Consider the following 27934-nt stretch of genomic DNA (forward strand, 5'->3'; position numbering starts at 1 on the left):
ATTAAAAGATAAAAGTAGATAAAGTGACATATCATAACCAACATCCTGTAACTTGTGCCAAGTGAAATTAATTGAAAAAGAAAATTATATATATATATTTATATAATTTCAAAGTTCTTTTACAGGCATTTTCTGTCAATAGACATCTGTTTGACAGAATGGATTTTAATTGCTTTCATTGTGTCCATTTCGAATATTGAAGTGTTTGCTGAAGAATAAAATGAAATCCATAATTTTTTGTCTTTGTATAATACTTTTAGCAAACATTCAGAGGGAACATAAAATACTATAGAAAATGACAGAGTTTTCAAGGTACCTGACTGTATGATAAGGGAGTGAAGTTTTGCAAGAAAACATCTGAAAAAAACTATTGTCCTTCAAAATTGCGCCATAAATTTTATCAAAAAATGTCTGAGCTGTGCTGTATGGCATTGCAGGAATATATAGCCCTACCAAATAAATGAGAAAGTGCAGTATATTGAGGAACAGTTATGCAGTACACAACAGTGAACAGCCATTTACCTGCAGTTGAGACAAATTATACAACACAGATGGTCTTTTATACCCAAGACCTGAGCGAGGGAAAATACTAGGTCTTAGGACCACCAGGTTTCATTCAGACATTTAAGAATCATTAAAGAAGCTGAAAAAGGAATTCTGTGGGTGCTTTATAGGAATATGAGCAGATCTGCAGCTGCAACAGAAAAATTGCGGCTTGTGGTAAATGAAAAAACAATATTTAAAAAAATAAAACTTTTAAATCATGACTGGCCAAATGCCTGGTCAAACAGCAGTGCATTGTTGCAGTCAAACAAAACAAAATTATAATCTAAATAATGAACATTGTAAAAGAAAATTGTGTTTTTTGATAAGTTTTTTTTTTAAAGAAAAGAATGTTTGAGCACTAGGTAAGAGGCATCTATTCATTAGATTTGGTTCCATTGTAGTCGCCCTGCATGTCCGCATCATCCTCTGCAGCATCTGAGCTGTCAATCATTCCCCGTCTGCTACCACCTGTGCGCCTCTGTGTACTGCTGAAGGATGATGGCTCGTTGCCTCGCCTGAAATGTTACAACAAATCTTAGCGTAAAATCACATAGACTTTCACTGCAGGTTGCTTGGTACCTGGTACATTTGTGTTAGCCCTTAAATAGCATGTTTTTGAAACCATTTTTAATCCCAACTGTTCACAAAGCCCAGGAAGAAGTTAATTAGTGATCTACCAGTCAGCAACTGGATGGAATACGTATGGATTTTATGGAAAACCCAGGTTTGAAAAATGCTGCTTTCTTAAAAGTATAGTATGATACTGAATAATAGTAATCACAGAGGGTTTGATTTAAAAGATTTTCAGTTCATATGTGATAAACCTACAGTAATGTGACTGTCTGCTTTTGTTTAACTGATGAATGATTGGTGTGGAGTACTCGCAGTACAAATATGCACCTGAAATACACCGAGATAAATCACTTCTTCACAGGGGTCCTAATAAATATTTTACCAGAATACAGCCATAAGCATCTTTTACAGTGGAAAGTGGTATTAGATATCAGATTTGTAAGAGGTTAAAGGCAGCGTTAAAACCTCATTCGTAAACAGGATAAATGAGGTTGGTTCAGAAAATAGAACCATGCTTTGAGAGCGAAGAGGGAAATATGGTCAAATATATGCTACTCTGGGTTCTGTTGAGCTTCAGTGGAGGGATGGAAATCTCTTGAGTTTTTATTCATTTTTTATATTGTCATCATTTGTGTTTTGGAGATGGGTTAGGAATGATGTGGGTACTTATCGTACCTTATGTGCATACTCTGCAAAACCCAAGTATATGTAATAAACCATATTTCACTCTCGCAGGCAGGAAATATGTTTGTGGCAAGTAAAAGGAAAGATTTGTGAGGAGTACATCTTCTGTGTCAACTTTTGAGCACAGAGGTACCTGCATAGTCACTGTGTGGGTTCAGGATTGCCTCTGCAACATAGACAGAGATAGACAATCTTCGGTTTGCAGTTTATAAAAGGAAGGGATTGGGCTTTGCTACAAGTGCTGAGAATTTGCTCAAAGCTTTGTCTTAAAGCAGTGGTTTCCAATCCTGGTCCTGGAGAACCCCCAACACTGCACGTTTTTGGTGTTTCTTTTATGACACACAAATTTGAGGTCTTTTTGAGTGTTCACTAATGAGCTGATGAGTTGAATCAGGTGTGTTTGAATAGGGAGACATCTAAAATGTGCAGTGTTGAGGGTTCTCCAGGACCAGGAATGGGAACCACTGGCCTAAAGAGTAGTTACTGCCCAGTAGTTCAAGATTTCAGTACTTTTTGGGGTGCCGAGCCACGTCTTAGGAGCGTTATGCATACCTGAGTTTGCTCTTCAGGGAAGTGACCTCACGGCTCATGGTATCATTGGCTTCTGTGGCCTCGTCCAGCTCTCTCTGAAGCTTTCTACGGGCTGCGGTGATTCGCTGGGACTCTTCCTCGCTCTCTTCCAACTGCCTCTTCAGCTGTTTAACACGAGCATTCGCCTTATCCGCCTGTGAAAGAGAAACACTTCTCAGGCCAAGTGCACACTACATTTTTAGTATAGTGTATTACAAGATGATTTTTTCTTTTGAATGTAGGTATAGCTGCTGTATGGCTAACCTGGTCTTTATATTGTTTCTGCTTGTTTTCGTTCATCTTCCACTTGCATCATCAAATCCTTCAGCTTCTTATCCTTCTGGCGAACTGTCTTTGCTGTGTTCTGCTTATCTCTGCATTAGAAAGAAACGTCAGTTACAAACAAACGGCAGCAAACAAGACACAATCTGCGACTTAATCATGTTCTAAAAAAGTTCTGACTTTTCAATTGGCCATCATGAGATCTACATAAACTATAAGGCTGGGTAAAAAATATTGATATCTCGATATTAATCGATTATCATTTTTTATGGAACAATATCGATTCATAAATCCCAAGAATCGATTAGTCTAGCCTGTTTTTAGTTAATGGAGGGAAACGTTGAAGGGAACATCCAATATATCACAATAAGCATGCGCTTTGGTACTTTTAATATGAAACAAAGTCTCAGATTTCAAATTCTGTCCATTGTATTGCAGTATTTAAACAATAAATGGCGTTTTGGTGCTGTTTAATGTGGAGTGACAGATCGCTGTAGCGCCTCAGTTCAACAGAGGCTGCAGCGCATAGCGCACGTGAACTAATCATCTCCTAAACATTAACACCAGCTTCAGCACAAAATAAACATGATTCATGACTAAACATCCGAAGGTAAGTTAAGAGAGAGAGTACAGCTTTACAATCCGTATCCTGTCTCATGTAATCTCTCAATCTGTGTTTCTGCCGCACAAAGACGTCAATAAAACATCTCACAAACAATGTCACGTAACATCACATTTACCTCCAAAAAACATATTTGGTGACCATAAACTCATTAGTCAGCTAGAAAAATAAACTGTTGCGAGGGGCATTTTGCTAAATATATGCCCCATATAACATTATAAATTTTACTTTTCTTCAATGTTTAATTTATTTTTGAATAAATCCATCAAGTTTTATGACAGCCACTATTGTTTATATTTTAAAAAAACGAACTGAAGTAGAAATATTATGTAATTGTAACTTTATTATTTTAAAAACTTTATTAAGTGTAATTTTAACAAATCAGTCAATTTTAACCTTCAATATTATAGTAATGTAGTACCAACTGACTATATTTTACAGCATTAGTTGAGATTTTTTCCTTGAGAAAACTGAGGTTTTAGTGTACCTGATATATATCCAAAATAAGCTATATTGAATCGATTCGAATTGGTTAATCGAATCGAATCTAATCGTGAAATTTGTCTCAAAACCCAGCCCCAATAAACTATGCTTCAAAAGTTTGGGGTTGGTAAAGTTTTTGAAATAAGTCTCTTATGCTCACCAAGGTTGGAATTTTTTTTTTTTTTTTTTTTTTTTTTAATTTTTTTTTTTTATATTGTGTTGTTTTATTGTGTTTTTTTATTATAGTTTTTATAATTTTTATTTTTTATTTTTATGTTTAATATATATATTTATTTTCACAAACTTTTTTCCACAACTATAGAGGAAGCTATTTATGAATGAAGGAGAGATGAATACATATTTTTATCTCACAAATCTGCATTGGTTTAATTTTCTTTCAAAATGTGATTTCTGACATCTTTTGAAATTTTTGTTCACTTTTTGTGGTCTCCCTTGCCACTCTTTTACCCCAGCTTGAAATTCTTTGCTATAATAAAAGACTTGCCTGCTCTCCTGCTCAAGTTGTTCCTCCAGTTGTGCCACTTTGGCCTCAAGAGCAGTGATGGAGGACTTAAATTTGGATTTGACTTGGTTCTCCATCTCCTGGAGTTTAGCTTTCAGCTCTTTATTCTGCCTCTCCATCAACTGTCTGGCGCTCTCGTTCTTTTGGGACGTGGTGCGTTCGGCCTGGAGCTCATTGGTAAGTTGGTCAACCTGAAGGATGAAGAAAACATTTGAGGAAATGACATGGTTTTCATACAAATTACAAAGTTCTGTCTCTGTAATGGCATTTCCATTCAAATCAAAATACCTGCTGGGCACTCTTCCTCAGCTTGTCATTAAGCATCTCCATATTGCCCTGCTCCTCCTCCAGCTCTTCCTCCAGCTGCTGGATCTTCGCTTCTAGCCGTCTCTTCTCATCAGCCAGTGCAGATCTTTGAGGTTCAGTTAAACCACATATTAGTTTCAATCAGAATGTGCTTGGAGTGATACGTTTCGGTACATAAACTGTGCTGGTATGTCTAAAAGTGAGGTCCATTTCACATAACTGAAATCTAGAACTACACTCTGTTCCCATACAAACACTAAAGAATGTCTACCATTAATTGTGACAGTGAACCACATGTTCCAGCGGAAGTCGATTTATCAGAGGATTATAATAAATTCCACAGGATTCAAATAGTTCTATATTTTATTTGTCATACTCACTTTCCAGATGCATTGCTGGCCAACTCGTCAGCCAGTTCATCTCTCTCAGCTTCAGCTTGCTTTTTAGCCCTCTCAGCTGCAGCCAAGTCCTACATTTAAAGAATTTAACTGAATTCTTCAATAATAAAGATGAGACAATCATGCAAATCAATTGCTGCAAGAGTTCACAATCTTTTTTGTCAACTGAACCCTTGAAACTTGATTACTTAAGATCACTTTTTAAGTAATGCAAGCATGTTTATAAGCATAATGAATTTCAAAAATATTCTCATGTTTAAAATTTATTTTGTTATCTATTGTCTTTTTTATTTTTAAAATACCAATTAGAATATCAGCTTATTTTAATTTACCTTTTTTTCAAAAATACTTTTTAAAACGTAGTTCTCTATATTTGTATTTATATCACTGAGCACTTGGTTGGGAAACCCTAATTTAGCCAATTCAAATAACCCAGAATTGTACTAGCTTGGAAATAATACATTTGTTTGAATGAACAGCCACATACACACCTCTTTTTGGACAAACTGGCTCAGTATGTTATTCATAGTAGCCTCACCTCATGCAGCTGCAGAAGCTCAGCCTCCAAAGTCTTGGCCTTCCTCTCACTCTCTTTGGCACTGGATAAAACTTCCTCCCTGGCAGCTCGAGCATCATCAAGCTCTCTTTGGAAGTCTTTCATTTGAGCCTAAGTTATAAAAACACACTCAAATAATTACTAAATTACTCCATTTATAATTGGGAGTTTAATAAATTTATCCAATCACAAATTTTAGTTTTCACCTGGAGCTTCCGGAGCTGTTTGATCGCCTCTTCTCGTCCCTTGTTAGATGTCTCAATCTGGCCCTCAAGGTCCTTTATGTCTCCTTCCATTTTTTTCTTGGAAGCAGCTATTGCAGTCCTTTGCTTACGCTCATCTTCGAGTTCAGTTTCCAGCTCACGCACCTGTTGGTGAAGATGTCCGTTTAAACCCATCTATACATATGGAAGTCAAAGTCTGAGTGAAGAAGCAATACTGCACCTGTTTGATCAACTGCCTCTTCTTCTCCTCCCCTTGCTCATCTCTGCCCTGGAGATCTCGCTCAAACTGGGCCTTCAGAGCCTGCATGTTGACTTCCAGACGCAGGTTGGCATCCTCTGCTGCCTGTAATTCATCCTCCAGCTCTTCCAACTGAGTCTTCATCTCTTCTTCCTGAGCCTCCAGGCCACGTTTTGGACTTCTCAAGCTCATGTACCTAAAATTTGAAAATGAGTTTGACTGAAATTTCTCTGACCTTAAAATTAAAGGTTTGTTTATAATTGACATTTATTTAGTGGTTTACAGTATTTGAACTTACGTTCTTGCCCACATCATCTTTGGAGCTGACCAGGTCCTCCATTTCAGCACGAAGGGCTTTATTGGCTCTTTCGAGCTCCTCACGGGCTTCTTGGGCTTCTTCGAGAGCTCTGGCTAAAGACAGAGCCTTGGTCTCCTTCTCTCTGGCCTCGGCTTCTGCGCGATCTCGCTCATCTGCATACTTACTAGAGATGCTCTTCTCTTCAGCAAGCATCTGAAAGGAAATGGAAGAAGTGAAGATACACCCACATCCACTGGCAAAATTAATTGGTTCGGTAGACATGTAATGTTTTGAGAAGTAATAAGAAACCTGATCAAACTTCTTCTGTTTCTTCTCAAGGTTGGACACCAGCTGTCTCTGGTTGTCCAAATCCATCAGCGTGTCCTCAAGCTCCTGTTGCAGTCTGTTCTTGGTCTTCTCAAGTTTGTCGTAAGCTGCTGCCTTCTCCTCAAACTGAGTATTGGCCGCCTCCAGGTCTCTCTGCAGCCGCTTCTTACCTTCTTCTAAAAGTTCTACGTTACCTGACAGCTCATCCAGCTTCTTCTTAAAGTCAGCGAGCTGTGGACACAAGGGATATTCAAGATGTAAATAATAAGGCTTTAATGGAGCAAGACCATTGATTATTCATCTTATTGTAAAGCTTACCTGAATGTTCAGTGTCGAAACTTGCCTCTCCACATTCCTCTTTGCTTCCGATTCCTCCTCAAGCTGCTCCTGAAGGGCATTACGGTCATCCTCCATTTGACGTAGTTTGGTGGAGAACTGGAGCTTTTGTCTCGTCTCTTCAGCCAACAACTCCTAAAAATGTCCGAATGCAAGTCAGCCAACAACTCAAATCCTGTTCACGTTGCTAATTTATGCTTCTGCTTTGAAGCTATAAATCAAAGAACATTACATAACATTGCACATACCTGTGTATCTTGCACTTGAGAAGTTAAGCTAGCTACATCCTTGCTAAGTTTGATGTTCTTCCCCTCTGCTTCATTAAGAAGGTTGGTAACACTCTCTAGTTCCACCTGGCAGAGCAAGAAACACGTTAAATACAGTAACAAACATGTTGTACTGTAGGTTTTCCCAAAAGTGACATAAACATATCTAATGATAATAATCCTCTGCCATTACTCACAGTGATTTTAGAGACCCGATCCCCCAGCTCAGCTTTATGTTTTTTGCTTTTATTTGTAATTGAAACGAGACTGCAGGTCAGCAAGCTGTCCTTCCACTTTCTTGTTTTTGTTTTCCTGTTTGCTTTGAGTAAGAGAACGGATCTCCACATGGAGCTCTGATGTTTCCTTCTCCAGAGCTTGCTTGGCTTTTTCTCCAGGTTTGACTTTACCTAAGAAGCATTTCATATATGTTTTACATTAGCACTAGGAGTTCTTCAGAATGTAAACATATGAACAGAAATAACATTGATATTTGATATGGTTGCCTACCCTCTTGGACTGCTCCAGCTGCTCTGTAAGCTCCTCCAAAGCTTGGGTATGTTTCTGTCTCATTTCTTGCACCTGGGCCTCATGGACACGGCTCTCCTCCTCCATGGCTTTCTTCAAAAGAGTCACCTCCTGCTCACGTTTGGCCCTAAAAAATATGCATTAATTATTTGTGCTATATTAAATCAATTCAATGCATGTCAGATTAAAAAGCAGATGTTTGTATCTACACAAACCTGAGCTCCTGCTGAGTGGCTGTGGTGTCCAGTGTGTCCTCCAGCTCTGATTTGAGGGCTTCAAGCTCTTCTCCCAAGTCTCTCTTGGTTTTTTCAGCCTTATTCCGGGCAGCCCGCTCTGATTCAAGATCTTCCTGAAGATCTGAGATGTGTCCTTCCAGCTCTCTGATCTTCTTCAGTGCATTGTTTTTCTGAGCTGTCTCATCCTCCAATCTGAAACAGAAATGCAAAGGGATTAAAAAGGTTACTGTAGGTTTCTGTGTGAATTACAAATGAAAGTATCTTCAATATAGCTTCATTTCTAAGACGTTTGTCTGTGATGAAATAATCTACAAAAAAAATCAAAAATTAAAGATCTGTATACCGTGCCAGTGCGGCCTGAAGTTCCTCCTCTTTTTTAGCGAGCTGGGCTTTCAGATCAGCAATCTGAGCTTGAAGTTCAGCAATCTGCTCCTGAAGGTCATTTGATTCACCCTCCAACTTTCTCTTGGCTTTTTCCAGCTCCTGTCGAGTCTTTTCCTCTTTCTTCAAGCGCACTACAGATTATATAAAAAACATATTCACTTATAACTGAATTAAATGAATTAGACATAAATGTGATTTCCAGACAAACATTATCATCATGCATCAAAAGTAAATAATCACAAACCCTCCAATTCTGAGATCATTGACTCATGCTTATTCTTCAGCTTTGTCAGGTTTTTGGATTTTTCTTCTTCTTCAGCAAGGTTTGAGCTAAAGTCTGCTACCCTTTCTTCTAGAAGCTTCCTTTCCTGCAAATAGAGTACTTAAAATTGAAATATGTCATCTTAAAACAAGAATAAAAATCAAATTTGTTGAAATTAACCTTCTGCAATTTGTTGTTTTGGTCCTCCATCATCAGGATATCATCCTCTAGCTTCTTGATCTTGGCATCACAGGTAACCTTCTCCAGTTGCAACTTCTGACGAGCATCTTCTTCCTCTTCAAGATGTTCCTCAAGATCCAGAACATTATTTTAGAGACAAGAGAGAGCCACTAAATAGAAGCATTTAAATATATCTAAGGACTGAATTTGAACAAGTGCTTGTTGCCTGTGAATGAAAACCAATAAATGAAAACCTACTTTGATCTGTTCATGCATTTTCTTCTTTTCCAGTTGTAAGGCTGCACCACGATCCTCCTCCTCCTCCAACCTGGCCTCCATCTCATGCAAGATCTCCTCAAGTTCTTGTTTTTTGGTAGCTAACCGTACTCTCATTTCCTCTGCCTCTGCGTAGAGCTCTGTCTCAGCCTGCAGCTTCTCCTGGAGCTGGTTCCTTTCATCCATAAGCTAAAGATGAAAGGAATATATTGTATAATCAGTGTATGATTAATTGCTATTAAACGTAAGAGGACAAAGTAAGACTTTAGTCATACCTGTGCATGTTTCACTGAAACATCTTTTAGCTCTGTCTCAAATTTTTGGGCAGATTCTTTGGCTCTTTGGAGCTCCTCCTCCTTCAAACTCATCTCCTCTTCTTGGCGTGTCACCTGGAGGAGAGGCTTCACCTGTGGGTATTGATGGAAACATGTTTAGATGAATACTAACAGAAACCCTTTAACATATTACTAAGAAACCACATTTTTGCAGGAAAATGTTTCACCTTGGTGAAGAGTCTCCACCACTGCCAGTTCCTGAGTTTCAGATAAGCAGCACAGTTCCTCTGGATCACCTTCATAGCTGTTAGCTGTTGCTGCCTCTTAGCAAAGGCCCTGCACAGAGTTTTTAAATAAGAAGAACTCAAATTGCAAATTACCATTTTGAAAAAAGCTATATTTATAAACTCTACCCACTTTCTAGCTAGGAATCCCCTGCCTGTGCCTGGAAGGCAATGATTATGACTGTGATCTTCAAGTCACGCTCCTCTTCAAGCTGGGCCAGGACTCCTGTGCGGAAGAAGATTTTGCTCTGACCAATACGGTACAGGTTTGGGTCCAGGTCCAGGTGCTTGATCTACAGAGAAGGTTAGGTATGAATATTGGATGTCACAATTAGATACAAGTTAGCAGAGTAATGAAATAAAAATTTCATTAAGAAAAGAGGAGTAAAACGTGATGATGAAATCATTGTTGAGACAATATAAAATGGGATGTGCTGCAGGCATCTGTCTGATCAAGTCTGATTTTGCATCTGAAACTTCCTGACTCAAGAAATTCTTTTTGAAAAAAAGAGAAGTCTTTCTATGACATGCTTATTAACAAGATTTAATTGGATAACATCTTACCATCAGACAGCAGGCCTGCTTGCCATCCATGAAGCCCTTTGGAATAGCACTTGGTGCCAAGATCTCATATCTATATGTCAAAGGTAAAATAAAAAGAACTGTATTACATCTGATAATCTGTACCATGCAATATATTCGGCACAACATATGTAATCATACTTGTATTGAACTGCAAATTAGAGTCCAGGTAGCAAAGTATTTTTTACTTTTTGAATGTTGTGAATCTTGCAATGTTATTCTGGAGATTTTTTATACTATTTTTAACAGACATGTCAATAAGACAGTTAGTCTCACTAAATGAAAATCTCAGTCTAAAATAATAAAGCTACCCACCGCTGTCTGAACTCTTGGAAGACAATTCTGTTAGGGAATCCTTGGCGGCAGATACGAATGCCCTCTAGCACACCATTACATCTCAACTGTTCAAGCACCAGGTGGGCATCCAACTTTCCTGCCTGAAGGTGAAAAAAGTACCTTCAACATGCATATAGACAGATATAAAACTAGACTGAAAATGAACCCTGTGCCCAAACAGCATTGGTTCCACCAAATTTAACATGGTATGCAGCAGTGACGTACCCGTTTCTCATGGTTAGGGATAATGCAACGGACAAAGTTTGGCTGCGTGTTGTGCAGTGTGGTCATTAGTTTGGCCAAAGACTCTTTATAAAGCTGGCCCACAGTACGGAACATGCCCTTCTTGGTCTTAGAGGCACCAGGTGCGAAGCTGTCTGACATTTTGGCAATGGTTTCCAATCCAACCACACGGTCAGCTGAGAAATAAAAAATATAGATGTCAGCAATTATTTTTATCTCCATTACTCTTTTGATGCAATACTGTGCTTTGATTAACCAAAACGAAAAAAAGATGTAGATCACGTTTCTATTTGTGACACCAATTATTAACATACATTCAGTGGTCGCAGCTGACTGGTGGATAGTGTATGAAATATGAGAAGCATGTTTAGCTGATACTGACCATCCTTCCACAGATCTTGCACAAATGGATTGGAGGAATTATTGAGCAGCGCTGTAACATTGTCATTTAAGGGGTCCATGTTCTTGGTCAGCCAACTTATGGCATTGTAGTCCACCTAATTGAGAAAGGGTAGGTTTGGGTCATGATATATTTAATACAGAGTGAAAAATTCACTAGGAATGAACTGTGCATGTCTGCATTTTGTTAACAATCTCCACAAAATTCAAGCTGGACATTATTATCACAACACAATTCCGTACAGTATCTTGGCGGCCTGTTCTGAGTTCTGAATATGCCCCAGAGTCTGTATTCCTTGGGTTATTAATGCCTGAATCACAATACTCTCCAGATGTAAATCAATAAATAAATCTTTCCTTTAAGTCTGAACTCACCCGTCCAGCATAGTGAAGCACAGAGAATTCCGTCTTGTCCTTCAGTTGCTTAGGTTTAGCAAACTTAGTATGATTAACATGAGTGTTGCAAAGTTTCTCCACGAAGGAAACATCTGTTGCCTTTGGAAACCAACACTCTTCATCCAGCAGAGCCAGGATGCCTGGAGGATTGTTCTGTGGAGGAGTTTCAGTAAAGTGAGTGACATTACATTCTGTAACAATAAGACATCATTACTTCTACGCAAGACTTCCATCAAAAGTTTGCCTGTTACAGCAGAATCATTTGGTTCCTGCAAATGTACACACACTCAAACTTACCGGCCTTTCAATAAGCTCAATGCAAGGTTGCAAATCCAGCCCAAAGTCAATAAAGTTCCATTCGATGCCTTCACGCTGGTACTCTTCCTGCTCCAGGATGAACATGGTGTGGTTGAACAGCTGCTGAAGCTTCTCATTGGTGTAGTTGATGCAGAGCTGCTCAAACGAATTGTCCTGAATAAAGAAAAACAGTATATGCCATTAGCCTTAATACGTTTTTTTACCAAATGTAATTCTTTTCTTTTTTCTTTTCAAACCTCAAAGATCTCAAAGCCAGCAATGTCCAAGATCCCAAGGAATGAGGCACCCTGACGTTTCGTCTTGTCCAGTGCCTTATTAACTCTTAGAAGAATCCAACGGAACAAACGTTCATACATTGCTTTAGCTAAAGCTTCAATGGCAAAATCAGCCTGTAAGGGGAAAAGTATATTATTGTTAATACTGTACGTACTTCCATAATGACAATCATGCAGGGGATTTACAGTTTCATCACAGATCTGAGTGACATTACACAAGTCACAACTATACACTCTCTTCACCTGTTCTTTGGTTTGGGCCTTCTGCACAACCTCACGACCCACTTTAATACGTGGTGTCAGAATGGCTCTTGTGAAGTCTGTCACATTAATGCCTTGGAGATGGCAAACTTTCTGGGCAGCTGAGAATGAGACACAGGTTTCAGCAGTCATTTATTGATTTATATTAGCCTGAGAAGTCTTTAATTGGGCATTTTCCCCAATGTTTCTGACCTGTGTTGTCTGGCATGGTAGCCTGTTCCTGGTTCCTCTCTTTCTTGAACTCAATGTTACCCAACTGAAGCACAGTTGAGACAACTTTGAGGACATCTGACAAAAATAAATACAACTTCAGGATTATCTTACTAAACTCTTAATACATAGAAAACGTCTCTTGTTTTATGGACACCATGTGTATTTTTCACTGCATTTAATACCCGTTCTTTCTTCAACAGTGAAGCCCATGATATCCATGGCCTCCATGGTTTCTTCATACATTTCATCATCCTGGTTGCCTGGAATCTGGACATGGCCAGCCGAGAGGAAACGGTAGTTGTTGAAGTTTTCAAGCAAAAGCTCCTCTGCCAATAGAGAATAAAAATCACAAGACATATCCCAGCAACAGTACCGTTTATGCAAGAATATCCCTTCATTTATAAATCTCAGTCTGTCTGTCATTAGGTATATATCCATGAAAAACTGTCACCATATGCCAATATGTTCTGACAAATTGAAGTGTCTCCACCTACCACGTAATTTTTCCTTTGCTCCAGCTACCATGTAGTAGAAGATGTGGAAAGCTCTTTCAGTTTTCGCTTGTCTGATACAACGAGATTTCTCCAACAGATCTGAAGTGATTTGGACATTAAGGTGAAACTTTGCAGAGATAAAATGTTTCAATTCATATTCTAATTGTTTATTAATTCAGGATGTGAGATTGATCTGCATCTGTGTCTGGCTTATACAAGTCATCAAGGATACAGGTCTCTATGTTGGCTCCAACTATGAAACCTGTCACATCAAAGTTAATGCGGATGAATTTGCCCTGTAAAGAAATTATTTTTAAACCATTAATTAATTACAGTCTTGGTTGATCGGGGTAAAATCTGCTATCATACACCATTCGCAAACTTACAAATCGGGAAGAGTTGTCATTCTTGATGGTCTTGGCATTACCAAAGGCCTCTAGAATTGGATTGGCCTGCAGTAGTTGCTTTTCCAGCTCACCCTACGGTACCAGGGTTAGAAAGTAATGAGAATCATTCCATAGAAAACACGTCAAGGAAGAAAAAAGGAGAATGGGACATGCCAGAAGATTGGAATAAAAAAATAAAAAAATCAGAAGACAACTAACAAAAGGCCCTCCTTTAGAGTACAATGCAACTTTTTAATTATAAATGTTTTGCAGGACGAAATTGCAAAATGTAATACATTTAGCCACAAATAATTTCTTAATGTGTGCTTCAGATACTTAAGATACAAGTACCTTAAACAGTGCACAAAAAATTAGGTCATTTCCATTTAGTTGGGCATAATCCCCTTAGATCAAAAGAATGCTGTTCTGTTCGCTGCCAAATCTTATGCAGTGAAAAGCCCTGCCAAGCATGTCCACCTTATACAAGGTTATCAAGAGGATTGGTTGAGGTCATACTAAGCATGTAGAGAAAGGACATATAAATGGGGTTCATGAAATGGATCTCAGTAATAGATCATCAAGCGTTCACTAAAAAGACAAAAGTTACTCAGTGGGATGAAACACAGAGTCCTTAGAGAGCATAATGCTGCTTTTGCGTCACAAAGCCTCTCGTGTCATTTGACCACATAATTAGATTCTCATTTTTAGACTTAAACAAGGCAGAAAATGGTTTCAACCGTGACACAAACTTTCGATTCCTTTCTTACTGAGCATCAAAAAAGAAAATATCTAGAAAAAGAAGATATCTACCAGAGACAGCTTGCCGCTGAGAAGGAAAGAAGATCGCTGATAGCTTCAGATACTGACAAAGAAAAATAAAGTAAACTAGAAAAGAAACAGAAGAAGTGACATTTAGAATGATGGAGACAGAGATTGTTGGGAAGAAAGAGGACAGAGTTGGTAGACTGTATCAACATTCATAAAGCACTTGGCTGAATTTGGCAGATTCTTTCAGTGGTCTCAGGGTAAATCATATCAGCTAACAGATGACAGCTTCATTGGTCCACAGAGTGCCAGTCAGAGTATGTGAGTGGTATGGAATGGAAGAGGAATGTGCAGCGGAGTTGCGTTATATTTGAACTCAAAACATTCGTGTTTTCTCTTGCGCTCCATCGCAAATATAACAAGTTAAAAAATAGCCCATAGTGCAATTAAATGTCAGCAAGAAATCAATGCGTTTTAAACAAATTTTATAGACTATTAAGCACTCAAAAGAAAAGATAGATGGAAAAGACAAAAATGAAAAATGTTTAGTAAAAATTCATGATGGATGGTGCAGTGTAGGGGACTTTAAAGTGTGGGCTAAGGGGTGTTTAAACAACATTGTTTTCAACTAAAACTGTAAACCTTTTTATGCTTTTTAGTCATTCATTCTGGGGGCCTAAAAAATGCTAAGTTTTGAAACACAGACACGTTGTGTTTCTTTACAAAGTGAATCTACAACTACTGGCTTGGCGTACACAATACAGCATTTTTGTGGATCCGTTTGAATGCTTTTGTGTACAGATGGCAATGAAACAAACAAACATAAGGAAAAAAAATACGTTTTAATGCATCATTGTCGTGTAAATGTACCATAAATGTTCCTTTTACATTAAAGTCTAATCTTCCAGATCCGTAGTCTATTCAAACTTTTAAACACACATACAATCATGCTAATGGACCATCGTTTTGAATCAATGTTCATGAAGTTAGAAAAAATAATTAGAGAATACAGTAGGAAAAATAATTGGGTGCAAACTCTGAGGTTTCTCACGCCAGTCAGTGGAGAATGAACAGCGAGAAGGAAATAAAGAATATCTGTCGATTCACTCCATTCACATACTCTGATGTTCTCTCTCACTCAAATACAATTCGCCTTATTTAAGTTTCACCTAAAGAAAAAAACACCAATAATTTCAACCTTGAACTTTTCAGAGCCCAAATAAATACGATAAATAGGATATCAGAAGAAGTGTTTAGTAAATTTCAAAGTAGTGCATTCAAGTGTAACGAAACAACTTTAGGAACCAAAAACATAACTATTATGGGCATACCTTTTAAGCTCATATGCATGGCAGTTATGCATAAAATGTTCTAAAACCAGCTATAATGTGTGCATATATTTTGGTTTCCTTGCATATCTCGTATCGTACCTCGTAAGTACACATTAGCACAGATCTACACTGAGATGGTGTTTATTCCTAATGCACACACATATGAGCTTGACAGATGATGCACATTAACCTGTGGTAGATTAATAAGTGATAATGGAAAAATGAGAAAGGATATAAGATCAACAATTCAAAAGGCTATACGTTGGCATGCACACACACTGTGCTCAGACAGACCGTTTCAATGCCAGGCATCCGCTCTGGCAAAGAAAAAGTTAACCACATCTCAGATGGGGGAATGGCACACACGTGATCTAACGGCATAATCTTGATTTCATTATTTTTATATAATGATTTTTTTAAACATCATGCGAACACTGGAGCTCTTTGGCACATTGTCTACAACATTTAAACAGTAGCCATACGGGTGGTTTGTTTAGAGGGTCCCTCCATGTAAGACTTGTCTAATGTCACTCTCAGTGAGAAACTCAAGCATGCAAACTCTCAAACCCACACAAGAAGTTTTACACAATCCTTTTTACTCACATAGGCAAACTGTTGTCCTGTATGTTGCTATTTGAGGAAATTCATTAAGGAAATTGTCATTAGATAAGTGTAAACTAAGAGCATTCTGTTGCATTCACTGGTTTTCCTTTAGCAAATGTACAAGTCTTGATTTCCTTGGGATACAAATGGCTCAACAGCATATAATCAAAACATATTTCGGTATCAGGTAAAATAAAAGCCAGTACAAGAGCCAGCATAATCTTGTGATAAATGGAATATGATATCAAACATTAAAGACTGAAAGGAATGTTCTTATCTGTTCAAAGTTTGACCTTTGCACATCATTACTTTAGTAATTCTAAAAGGATTCAGAATGTCAGACTTTGATTCAAAAGAATGAGGTCAAAGCAAGGGACAGAGGTTATCAAAAGAGACAGAGGTTATCAAAGAGAGAAAGAACTTTTCAGACTATTTGTACTTACAGCGCTTGTTTCTTTCTTGCCTTTGTGGGACGAGGCCACTACAGCCAAATACTGGATGACTTTCTTGGTGTTTTCTGTTTTCCCAGCACCTGATTCGCCACTAGGAAGAAAGCAACAGTGAATGACAAGTTTTTTTATGAAATTTGAGCATGTTTTTGATGATTAAAGCATTTATTTTAAATATTTTTTTGTAATAATTTAAGTCTTCACTGTTACTTTTGATTGATTTTTTTGAATTATCATCTATAATTTACCTTGTTGTAAGGGGTTACAGTGCACTATTGCCTTCTATGATAGGAAAGAGATATGACTGAACCTTCATTCTGACAAGCTAACATTTCCATATTAGGAAAACTGAGTCTGGGATCCACAGGCCCGGCTGCAGCCCAAGGGCTCGTTCTTTGGCAGGAGCAGGATGCCCTCAGATCAGTTCACTCAACACATATAAAGCCATTTTATGGGGCACTTTACGCTGCATTGTTTGTAGAGCTAGTGTTTTTGACCATTTATGATACAGTATAGTAAAATTCATAATGGTTATGGTTACTGCTGCCAAATGGTGATTGAAGTACTGGACTATTCCCATACGCCGCAATGGAAAAGATGTATGGGAAAACACGTGTGGATTTTTAATAGAGGCCTCAGATCAGTGTTTTTTTAACAATCCGTGTGTTTTTAACAGTTTAACAGTACATTTTTAATAATAAAACATTCCCAGTCTCCAAAAAGACTCTTTGAGACAGCCTCCAAAAAAAAAAGGTCTCCATGGGCCAAGTGGAAACATCCTGATATCATTAGAGAATTCTGTGCCCTAGCAACAGTTGCCCTAGAGCAGTTTAAATGGCTTCCATTTCCTATTCCACACTCAGAGGAAGTTTGCGGACTGTATCAATGAGTGCCTCCCACACTGACACATCGAATCAACACCATTTTATTTTAACATCCTCATATTTCACAGCTGTTTTATTACCACACAAATGTAAAACAATGATATCGCCCATGAACATCATTTTATGTCTTTTCAGTAGAGCAACAGTTATTTTCGCATGTTTTTTTTTTATTTTTTCTCAGGACAGGCCTGTACAGATGCAAACCAAATGCCCAGTGATGACTAAAAAACAAACATAAATGAAGCCAAAATGAATTTAGAATCAGGACAGAGGGCACATTTCCTGTGAGTACACTGAATCTGAGGAGGCGTGACCCTTGGAGTTCATCTGCCTTGTTCCCACTGTACTAGTAGAAGGATGTGCTTGCTGCCACATTTTAATTGTTAAATATTATATTAGAAGAGGCTTGATGTGTTTATCATTAGTCTAAATTCATCAAAACTGTTTACTTTTTTCAGGAATGTAAACAGTAACCACTGACGCAGATGACATGCCTTTAACCACTGTCTGATGACATTGAATAACATCATATGGCTTCATCTGCAATGTGATTAAAATGCTGTGTTTACAGAAAATGAAGAAAAAAAAAACATTTCAAATGCCTTTTTATTTGTTTGTTTATTGTTTTTGTAAAGCACCTTCAAAATGAAGACTTTATACAAGACACTGATGTTACTCAAATTTTAGACTCTCAAGGTAATTCAAAACAGGGTTGCCAGGTATTCGAATCAGTCAATCAAGTTTAGCTTTACCTATCTATATCTATTTGTAATTGTGTTTTAGCCATATCCCTTATGAAAATAAATATGGTTTTATGTTTTTTGGTTTTATTTGTAGTAAAACCATGGTTAATTTTCGTAAGGGATAAGATATTTCAGCTGTAATTATGACAATTTTTTTTAATTAAAAGAAACCGAGAGTATTTATATATTTAATTAACCATGATTCATTTTTTGACTCCAGAAATTTCAAGAACTATATGTTCTTCAATTAGAATAATATTATAAGTTGTTGAAGGGGAGAAATATGATTGTGGTTTATGTATATGAAATGTGATTTATGTTATGAAATGAGGTTTGATTTGATGTATATTTCATTCATGTATTTTACAAAAACAAACACTTTTAAGTTATTCTGCAGCCCACTGGAAGTCCTGGTTGAGAAGCAGTACTTTAATAATACTAATACGTTTAATTTATATTGTGCCTTCCCATAACTCAAGGACACTTTACAACTGAGATACAGCAGGGATACTTATTAGACTAAATGCAATTATTTTAGCGATGCAAATAAAACAATGAAAAGAACTCACGTGCAAAGAATAGACTGGTCCTCTCGATCTGTAGAAAGAAATGACAGACATTACAAAGGCTCAAGAAAACTGTCAGGCTGGTGCTCATAGAAACTGCAAGACAACATCATGAAATACATAAGGGCTGCTTATAAGCCTAAGGGGGAAAAGTTCTTGACAGAAACTAAACTGGTCTATGATGAATACCATTGTTATTACAGCATCCAATAATGCACATAATCTAATAATCTTTGATTTGCTGAAGAAGAAATTTACTCCACTCTTCTCTTGAGAGATGCAACACAATTCTTACTGAGTTCAACAATGGGATAATCATTGATTCATGCTGCTAAAATTAGAAAACCTTCTCAGATGACCTCGGCTCCATTTAAGTTTTTTAATCCTAACCGTACACCAATGATTGTTTAGAAAGCGGAAACAAAATAAAAAAAAAAACATATTACTGGATAATTTATTAAAGAAGTATTTGATTAAGTGAAACAAAATATGATCCTCTCTGAACAATTCTAAGTCAATGAATTTATACTTCAATTTTAAATAGGCTAGAGCTTGGTTCTTATCTATGATCCTGGAGGCTGGGCGAACGCCAAACCAGCTAATCAGCTGAATGTGAGCTCGCTGGTTCTGCTCAAGCACTATAGAACGTCTTCTGTTGTAAACACAATGATTGACTATTGGTCATTTTGGATATGACTTAAGCTGGGCAGGTTTCCACATACAGCATGAAGTCTGTTCCCTTGTTTCTTCCTAATTAAGGCACAAATCGAGGCATTCAGAACACAGAATACCACATCTAAACATGCCATTGGGGAAACTGCACCTCAGCCAGAGAGTTTGATGAAAACAAGATGCGCAGGTATTGTTTTATCCCAGCTAGTAGAAAGTTATATACAACAATGAATCTATAGATTCAAATACAAAATATTTATTATCATAAGTTAGTAATGGGCAATATACCATTTCAAATGGAAAACCAGTTTTAATTACACACGGTGTGAATTAAAAAAAAACAACAACGAAAAAACGGCATATGTAAGCAATGTAGACAACATCGTGAATTGACCCTATGCAAAAACCCATCTTCCTTAGTTACTGTTGCTATTTTCGACAAAGCCATGCCTCTTTCACACTACACATCATGTTCTCACACAGTGAAAAAAAAAAAAAGGTCGGCTTGGTGTTTCCTGGCCTTAAGTGCCACCTGCTGTCAGAGAGTGAAATCTGCATTCTCATGCACCCTTCCCTTTTGGCTGTTTTTGTTTGGTGCAGATATGTCTTATTTAGCATAATTTCACAAAGCTAAGGTCAGACTATTCTGCTTTTGCTTTAAATTTTGAAATTATACAATCTGCTCATACAAATAAAAACTGCTCATTCTGTAATGTAGCATATTTGTTTGGTTCGTTATTAAAATGCAGTGGTTCTGCAACTGTTTCATGCAATCTGATTCATATAAAGGCACAGTCAGGGACAAACCGTAAAACCTACAGAATCCTTAAAGGGATCATATGATGCTGCTAAATAGAACATTATTTTGTGTAATGGAATTTGGTGTAATGAAATGTGTTTATGCAGTTTAAGGTTAAAAAAAACACATTATTTTCCACATACTGTACATTATTGTTTCTGCCTTCTGAAACACATCGATTTTTACAAGGCGCATCGCTCTAAAAAGCGAGGTGTGCTGTGATTGGCCAGCTATCCAGCGCGTTGTGATTGGCCGAATGCCTCAAGCGTGTTATGAAAATGTTACACCTCTTAACATATTATGATGCCTCTTAACATATTATGATGCCTTATAAAGAGTATCTCTTTGGATTTGAGACTTTAGTCTTTGCAACTTTACAGATCTTCTTTATTCACCAAGAGCTTGTAACTCTCCAAGGGAAAGGAAAATTTTAAATCGCATCATATGACCCCTTAAAAAAAAAAAAACGTAAAGATTTTTGGTCAAACTGCCCAGCACTATAATAAATAATCTAAAAACAATTTCATTCTTTTCTATTCCATCCTATATGGGATTCTGATGTTTCAGATTACGACAAGGCTACACCACTCGGTCAAGCATGAGAACCTTGCTGGACTTCAAAGAGAGATCAGTGTAAGCCTTAGCAGGAATGTGAATACTGACGCTCATGGCTGATCATGCTGGATTTTTACTCATCATCAGCTGCAACAGGATATAGCTACTCCCTCTAAACATGTTAAAGATGTCTTGTCATGTGGTGTTTAGGTGCTATAACTGGACTAATTTTGTGCTGTGAACAAGAAACTGTTATCATCAGTCCTCATACAGCAGGAAATGAGTCTCACTGTGAACACAACATGACATTGTGCAATGATCTGCATTAATTTACAGGGGAGCATGATTGTTCGGCCCTTGTCTAATGTAAACCGTTTAATGAGAAGTGAACTTAGCAGAATTACTCTTGAGGAACAGCGTGACAATGCATCTTCCTGCTTCTGCTTTTTGAAAGCAATTTTTGCAAGTTTCACATAAGATAACGGTTTCTGAGATATTCCACTGCAAACATTGCAGAGAGGTTTTGTTCACTTATCTTTTCTTCATCTGACTCCAGTTCATTAACATGAGCTGATGTATAAACAAATTCATTAGCAACACAACAACTACACTGAAGTGTAAAACATCTTGCGGATATTCTTCTTTTCATTTAGCACCTCATTTCACTCTATAATACAGCTTCAAACTCCTGTGGGTAACAGCAGCTTTTTAAAATCATTTGAAAGTTTAAAAGTGTTAAAATGGCATTGGATGTGTGACCTGCTGACACATGTGTGCATGCGTTCCTCTCACCACTGACTGACCTGGAAATATGAGTTGTCACACTTTCAACAAACAAAATTTCAACAAACACGAATGACATTCAAAGAGCGCACTGATATATGGAGATCCTACACTTTTCTGTTGCCAATTAGTAAAATAAAAATGCCTTTGGTTATGCACTTGAGTTTGAAGTTTCAAAGACAATGGCTATTGTGAAATCCAAACATTGAGATCTTGTAAAGAGAAGAGAATGAAGTCCAGCTGGCCAGGCCTCACCTTGCATCATGTTCCTGTAAGCATTGTCCGTGATGGAGTAGATATGGGGAGGTACCTCGTGGCGCTTTTTGCCTTTGTACATTTCAATGATCTTCTCGGAGTAGATTGGCAGCATTTTATAGGGGTTCACCACCACGCAAAACAGCCCGGAGTATGTCTGAAGAAAGATAACATCTTGGTTTTCCACTGTATATGAAGTGTTATGAATCCATCAAGTAAAGCACAACAAAGAGACACGGCAGCACAGTAACGAGCCGTACAATGTGTCGTAAAATATACATTTAAGGAAGTTTGGTTTGAGTCTGTATAATTTAACTCAAAATATTTGACAGCTGAGGTGATACATATTCCATTTAAAAGACAAAAAATTAGTTAACTAATGGTTTGTTACCAGAGTGCAAACATAGTTTGGAGGCCTGTGGAAGTTGTATAACCCCTCACCCTTGGGAAATGCATAGTTCCTCTTTCTTAAGCTTTAGCACTTGTAAATCATGATTAGCATTTTAACCTAAAACTTGTCAGTGCATTTTTCTTTTTGCACTGGTTTGGCCACTATGAGTCATTAAGCCTAATTCAGCTGTGTAAAGTGCATACTTGTTATAATTTGTTAAGCATTAATTTATTTAAAATAGAATTTCAACGCACTATGGCATACTCACATAGATGAGTCCAGAGAAGTATCTTTCCCTCAGGTTATGGAGAACAGATGCTTCATTCAGGCAGGTCAGTTCTGCCATATCCTCCACCTTGCTGAATTTGGGTGGGTTCATCTTCTGGATGTCATCCTTGTTGACTGTGATTTTCTTTCCATTGTCCATCAGCTCCACCAGTACCTCATCGCCACGTTCCTCTTTGATGCTGGCCGACTCAAAACCATGTTTTTCAGATGGGATCCATACCAGCTTTTTGGCTGACCAATCTGCCTGGGCAACAGGGCTGTTAATGAAGTCTCTGTCCGTGAAAAGGAACTTCTCGTCCTCACTCAGGGTCTTTTTTGTCATCTTGGTGCTGGGTTATGACAACTAGAATTTAAGAGAAAAACAGATTTTTAAACAAGGTTTTTTTTGTTTTTTGTTTTTACAAAATTCTCTGACTTGTATGACCCTACAGCAATACTAATAATAATTTTAAACATTATTGGCCACAATATTAGATCTGTTCAATAGACTTTAATTAAATACCATGTGCTAAAGGTGGAAAACTATTCAAGGCAGGGCTGTAACACCATTGAGGTCTCCCCAAACAATTAGGAATGGCCAATTTAAGTTACATTTTTAATTGACTTTTTTTTTTTTTTTTTTTTACATTTCTGATGGCTAATTGTTGCCTTCATTATTCTTAAAGTTAGTTATTGTAATGGCCAATCAACTCAAAGAAGGTGGAGCTTTACTGTTCACAGAAACCGGGCGTTAATTTCACAACAGTGCTTTCAGTAGAGTGCAAGGTAAGATGTAATTAACTCAAATTTCGTCATTTTGAATTATAAAATTTATGCTGTCATTTACATGATCCATTTAATACAGGACTGAATGTGACGGGACAAGAATTATTTTTGTTTTGCGTTTTTTTAAAGGTGCTGTATGTAAGATTTTGACTCTACTAAAGCATAAAAATACCATAATATGTTTGCAGATATTTAAGAAACATGCTAAGTTAACATACTTGTTTATCTGAAAAACAATGCTATAGTCAGTTATTCTCCTTTGAAAATGTTCATTCCGGGCCGGAATGTCGGTCTTTGTTTTGGTTTGTGAAGCCTGCCCACTGCCAGTTTACCCAATTGTATTTCAGCATCCAGGGTTACCAAGTCTGAGGAGGAGGAGCCGGGTGAAAAAAACCCTCTCCAACATTTTGAATTTGGACTGCAATACCCTAGTTCAACCACTCTGTGTCAATTCTACATACAGCACCTTTAACATATTAGGCATACAAATAAGATTGAATTGATGCATATTGTAAAATAAAAGTATTATTTGCAAACATTTCAACCAAATTAATTTACAAAAATTCCATTTTCAACATATTCAAGCATACAAATAAAATTGAATAGGTGCATATTTTAAAATAAAAGTATTATTTGCAAACATATCAAACAAATTACTTTACAAAAATATTATTTTTGTCTTTTTACTGTTCTTCTTTCTTTCATTAATCCTCTAAATCCATTTAAACCCTTTACTTACTCAATTCCTTAAAAAAAAGTCCATTACCATTGGGGTCTTAAATACACACACACACACACACACACACACACGTCACACACACACACACACACACACACACACACACACATACATTGGGGTCTCCCACAATGTTCAAGGCCTATCAATGGAATATGCAACATCAACCAACATCATCATTCATGGATAAATTTTAGTTCTGGTTGGAATTCATTAACAATATGTATAGTGTAGCTTTTGCAGAGTTCACCAATCAAACCAAAATATTCGTTAACAAACACTGCAGAGGTCACGGGAGGAGGGGGGCACCACTATTATCACCTTTAGATGAAAGGGTAAGAAAAATGCTTGGGAAATATAAAATAATATTATCAGTATTGATTAAACAACCACTCAGTCTGGCCAAAAACTGTATGGGCATCCCAATGGGCTAAACATATATAATCATGTGATAATCTCCACAGCAAATGCTGTTTTTCTTGTTTCTTTTGGAGCTCAGCTGTGGTCCCGTATTGTGATGACCATATAAGGCTGCCTTCAAGTCAGTGGAGGCTCTGTCGACCTAAACAGCAGAAGCAAGTGAACTCCCAAACAAAGCCCTTATAGGGAATAGTATGCCTCAAGCCGGACTCGCAGTTTACTCCAAAATGATAACATTAGGCAGGGACAGTCAGAGGCTGGAGGGGGTCTGATTTTCCTGCCACTTTCCCCCACCCTTCCCTTCCTCTGGTGGGCTGATATAGGGAAGTTTACACAAGTATTTTCAAGTACAGTAGAGTTGGCAAACAGCAGGTGCAGCTTCATGCAGCAACAGAGCTTTAAAAGCAATTTGGGGAAACAATTCCAAAGCTACGCCTTAGATATGAACCAATTTCCTCTGACATTTATAACTATCCATTGTTTGTACATTCACATTGTATTGTCCAATGGCTCAGCAAAAACAGGAAAATATTTTACCCACCTACATACTTTCTAGCATAAAAAAAAAAAAAACTTCTTACTGACAACCAGCACCAAAGTCATTTTACTCTTTTACCTCAAACAAAAATTTGCATAATATCTAAAACCAAAGTGTTGAATGTTGGGAATCTGCATTATTTTGTCCAAAAAGCGACAAAATCGTGACAAACTCGCCTGTTGAAAACACAACGAATGGAAAATGGTCATTTAAATGGCCTATAATCGTTTGGGGGCGAGACAAACAAACAACATTTTTCTATGATAAGCTGATTTAATTAAATGATGGAATTTCCTGTGTCCTGTGCATAGATTCACAGCACTTTCTTTCGGAAGTTCTTTCATTTCAGCACTTGAAGATCATTGCGCTTTCACTGAGGTTTTTATGGATCAGCAGTTTTACTCCAAATGTACAGTCCAAAATCCAAACTGAAAAGTTGAGGCTATGTTTTATTTCAAAGAAATTCAGCTTTTTTGACATGACAGAAGTAAAAGGTAGCACGAATGGCCTTGGCCTGTGTTCAATTGGGCCTGAAGCCCAGAAGATCATGTGACCATGTGTTGTGCGGATGGATTTTTGTGACCCCTGGTCCTGTGAAAGGTTTTCACCTCTCTTCTCTACTCCTCCTCATCTTTTTCTCATTCCAACCATATGGTTTACTTTTTCTCATGAGCAGCTGTGTCATTTCAGTGTCTTCTATTAACAGTTTTATTGAGATGGACGTTCATGCAAGGTCAACAGCTCAAGCTTTAAAGCCGTTGCAATGACAATATATACTGAATATAATGCTTCCTAGATTCGTCTCATTAAACATCATTTTGCCATTAATGACCATAAAGACTTTCTTTCACCAAAACATGTTAAATCCATGATAAGACTGGATAAACTAATTTACTACTGAAGCTCCAAGTAAACTGGTAAAAACTAGCTAAGTCTACTAATCTTCCCAGTAAAACTGTTAAACTTCCTTTTTCTGCCAAGCCTGATTAAACCCAACTTCTGCCTCATGCACACACCTTTTACTTTCACTAGGAAAGATTAAAAGCTGTCAGAAATGTATCCAAAGTATTAAAATAGTTTGATTTAGGCCTACACAGCTAATTCACACTTAAATGAAAATTCATTAATTTTTTTATTCACTTGTATGCAGTTCTAAACCCATTTTTTTTTTTTTTTTTTTTTTTTTTTTTGTGGAACACAAAAGTTTGCTTGCATTGTAAAATTGGGAAATTGAGTTGTATGGGCACTTTTATAATATTGTATAGTGTTTTTGCATTCTTTTTAAAGCTTGGCACTTTATTAAAAAGCAGCCAGATTATTCTCTATTAAACTGCACAGGAAAGAAAAGGTCAAAAAGGTTTAGAAGTACATGAGGTGAAGTTTTTCAGCTGCATGACTGCAGAATACATCTTAAGAATGTTTATGCTACTGATCAAGGATAAATGACAACATACTATGTACTGAATTGAGTGACTACTTCCCCTATTTTACTTTATCTTGATATTTTTTTCTAGACTTTCTCACACTATTGTCTACGCTTAGTTGTCTGTGCATGTCATCAATACAACGAGAAGACAGTCAGTTGACACTGTCTGCTGTTCACCACAACGTTCAGCAGAAACTGCATTTGACAACCATATTTGGAGAACAGGAAACTCTTTGGTTTGTCAGGCTCACTGCTTCTCTCATTCTACGTGCTTTCCTCAACCATTTCCTATGACAGACTGCTGAAGTCAAGCTTTTGCATGAAAGAGCGGATAGAAAGACATGCTTTCTATCTTAACATCTCATGAGATACTCTATAATGGTGTTTTGACTAGATGGTTAGAGATGCCTGATTTGTTGAAAGCCTTTGCTCTGTGCAACAAAGTTATCATTTAATTCTGTTAATTGAATAAAAAGTAATTCTGTCATAGTTTACTCATCCTCATGCGGTTCCAAACTCAAAGAAGTTCTTTTTCCAGTGGAGCACAGATGACAGAATGACAGTCACCATTTACTTTTACTGTATAGAAAACAGATGCAATGAAAGCGAATGGTGACTGAGTGACTAAGTCACTAACATCCTGACATTCATGTCTTTTTGTGTTTCACGTCAGAAATATAAACATTTGGAATAACATGAGGGTGAGTAGGCTAAATGTTTACAGAATATCCATATCACTTTTTTTGCGAAATATCACTTAAACATAAAATAACTATCAAAAAGATCTTTCGAAGCAAATGAATGTTGACAGCTTCAGGTTTCAATATTTAGTAATAAAGATTAGTTTTCCTCAAACAGCTCTGCACTCAACCAATTTTCTGCACACATGACACTGAATAATCAACTTACTGGCAACCATTCACATCGATTTACATAGCTGAAAGCCTCCGTGAGCCCCGTATGCACAACTAAAAGAGTAATATTTAAAATAATTATTATAATAATATGGATGTATACTCACAAGGCTGACGAAAAATTGCCGCGATTTGGAAAGTTAGGGTTTGGAGGGTCCCGTGACAGTGAGGTACTCCAAAGACGAACAGTCCAAATTAGACAGAAAAGCATGAGAACATCATTTAAACGGAGATGAGGATCAGTAGGCGGGGCCGAACAGTCGATCTGCGATGTGATTGGTCAGCGAGTTTTGACAGTTCAGGTGGACAGTCTCCTCATGAGCATCCTTTTAAACGTTCTGTTTCAACATAATGTGACACACTTAAATGTTGCAAGAATACAACTAATTACTGCGAAGGCTGCGTTCTCAGACAGAAGAGTTATGATAAAAGTGGGAAATGAAAGTGAAGAGGAATTCATTAATGCACAGTTCCTCTCATATTTTATAATTGTT

General features: G+C 37.4%; 1 protein-coding gene across 1 annotated transcript; it reads right to left on the reverse strand.

Moving 5' to 3' along the window:
• Positions 1 to 167: 167 nt before the first annotated feature.
• On the reverse strand, positions 168 to 27785 carry LOC109052876 (myosin-11-like). Its single transcript, XM_042725482.1, is given in 47 exon segments — positions 168 to 1061; positions 2356 to 2528; positions 2638 to 2652; positions 2654 to 2747; positions 4266 to 4474; positions 4572 to 4695; positions 4970 to 5058; positions 5526 to 5654; positions 5750 to 5911; positions 5988 to 6179; positions 6181 to 6201; positions 6304 to 6516; positions 6613 to 6861; positions 6949 to 7101; positions 7215 to 7319; positions 7430 to 7483; positions 7485 to 7613; positions 7616 to 7639; positions 7740 to 7884; positions 7973 to 8185; positions 8337 to 8508; positions 8622 to 8745; positions 8820 to 8957; positions 9078 to 9284; positions 9371 to 9502; positions 9598 to 9706; positions 9788 to 9809; positions 9812 to 9947; positions 10219 to 10288; positions 10552 to 10673; positions 10798 to 10991; positions 11198 to 11312; positions 11590 to 11763; positions 11908 to 12081; positions 12165 to 12317; positions 12447 to 12565; positions 12657 to 12752; positions 12860 to 13003; positions 13172 to 13270; positions 13404 to 13467; positions 13558 to 13650; positions 16257 to 16283; positions 16700 to 16799; positions 18902 to 18929; positions 21963 to 22119; positions 22622 to 22984; positions 27548 to 27785. Coding segments are annotated over 46 exon segments (5946 nt in total). The 5' UTR covers positions 22964 to 22984; positions 27548 to 27785; the 3' UTR covers positions 168 to 919.
• Positions 27786 to 27934: the final 149 nt, after the last annotated feature.

Source organism: Cyprinus carpio, chromosome B6 (genome assembly GCF_018340385.1).
Source record: "Cyprinus carpio isolate SPL01 chromosome B6, ASM1834038v1, whole genome shotgun sequence".
NCBI classification, from domain to species: Eukaryota; Metazoa; Chordata; class Actinopteri; order Cypriniformes; family Cyprinidae; genus Cyprinus; species Cyprinus carpio.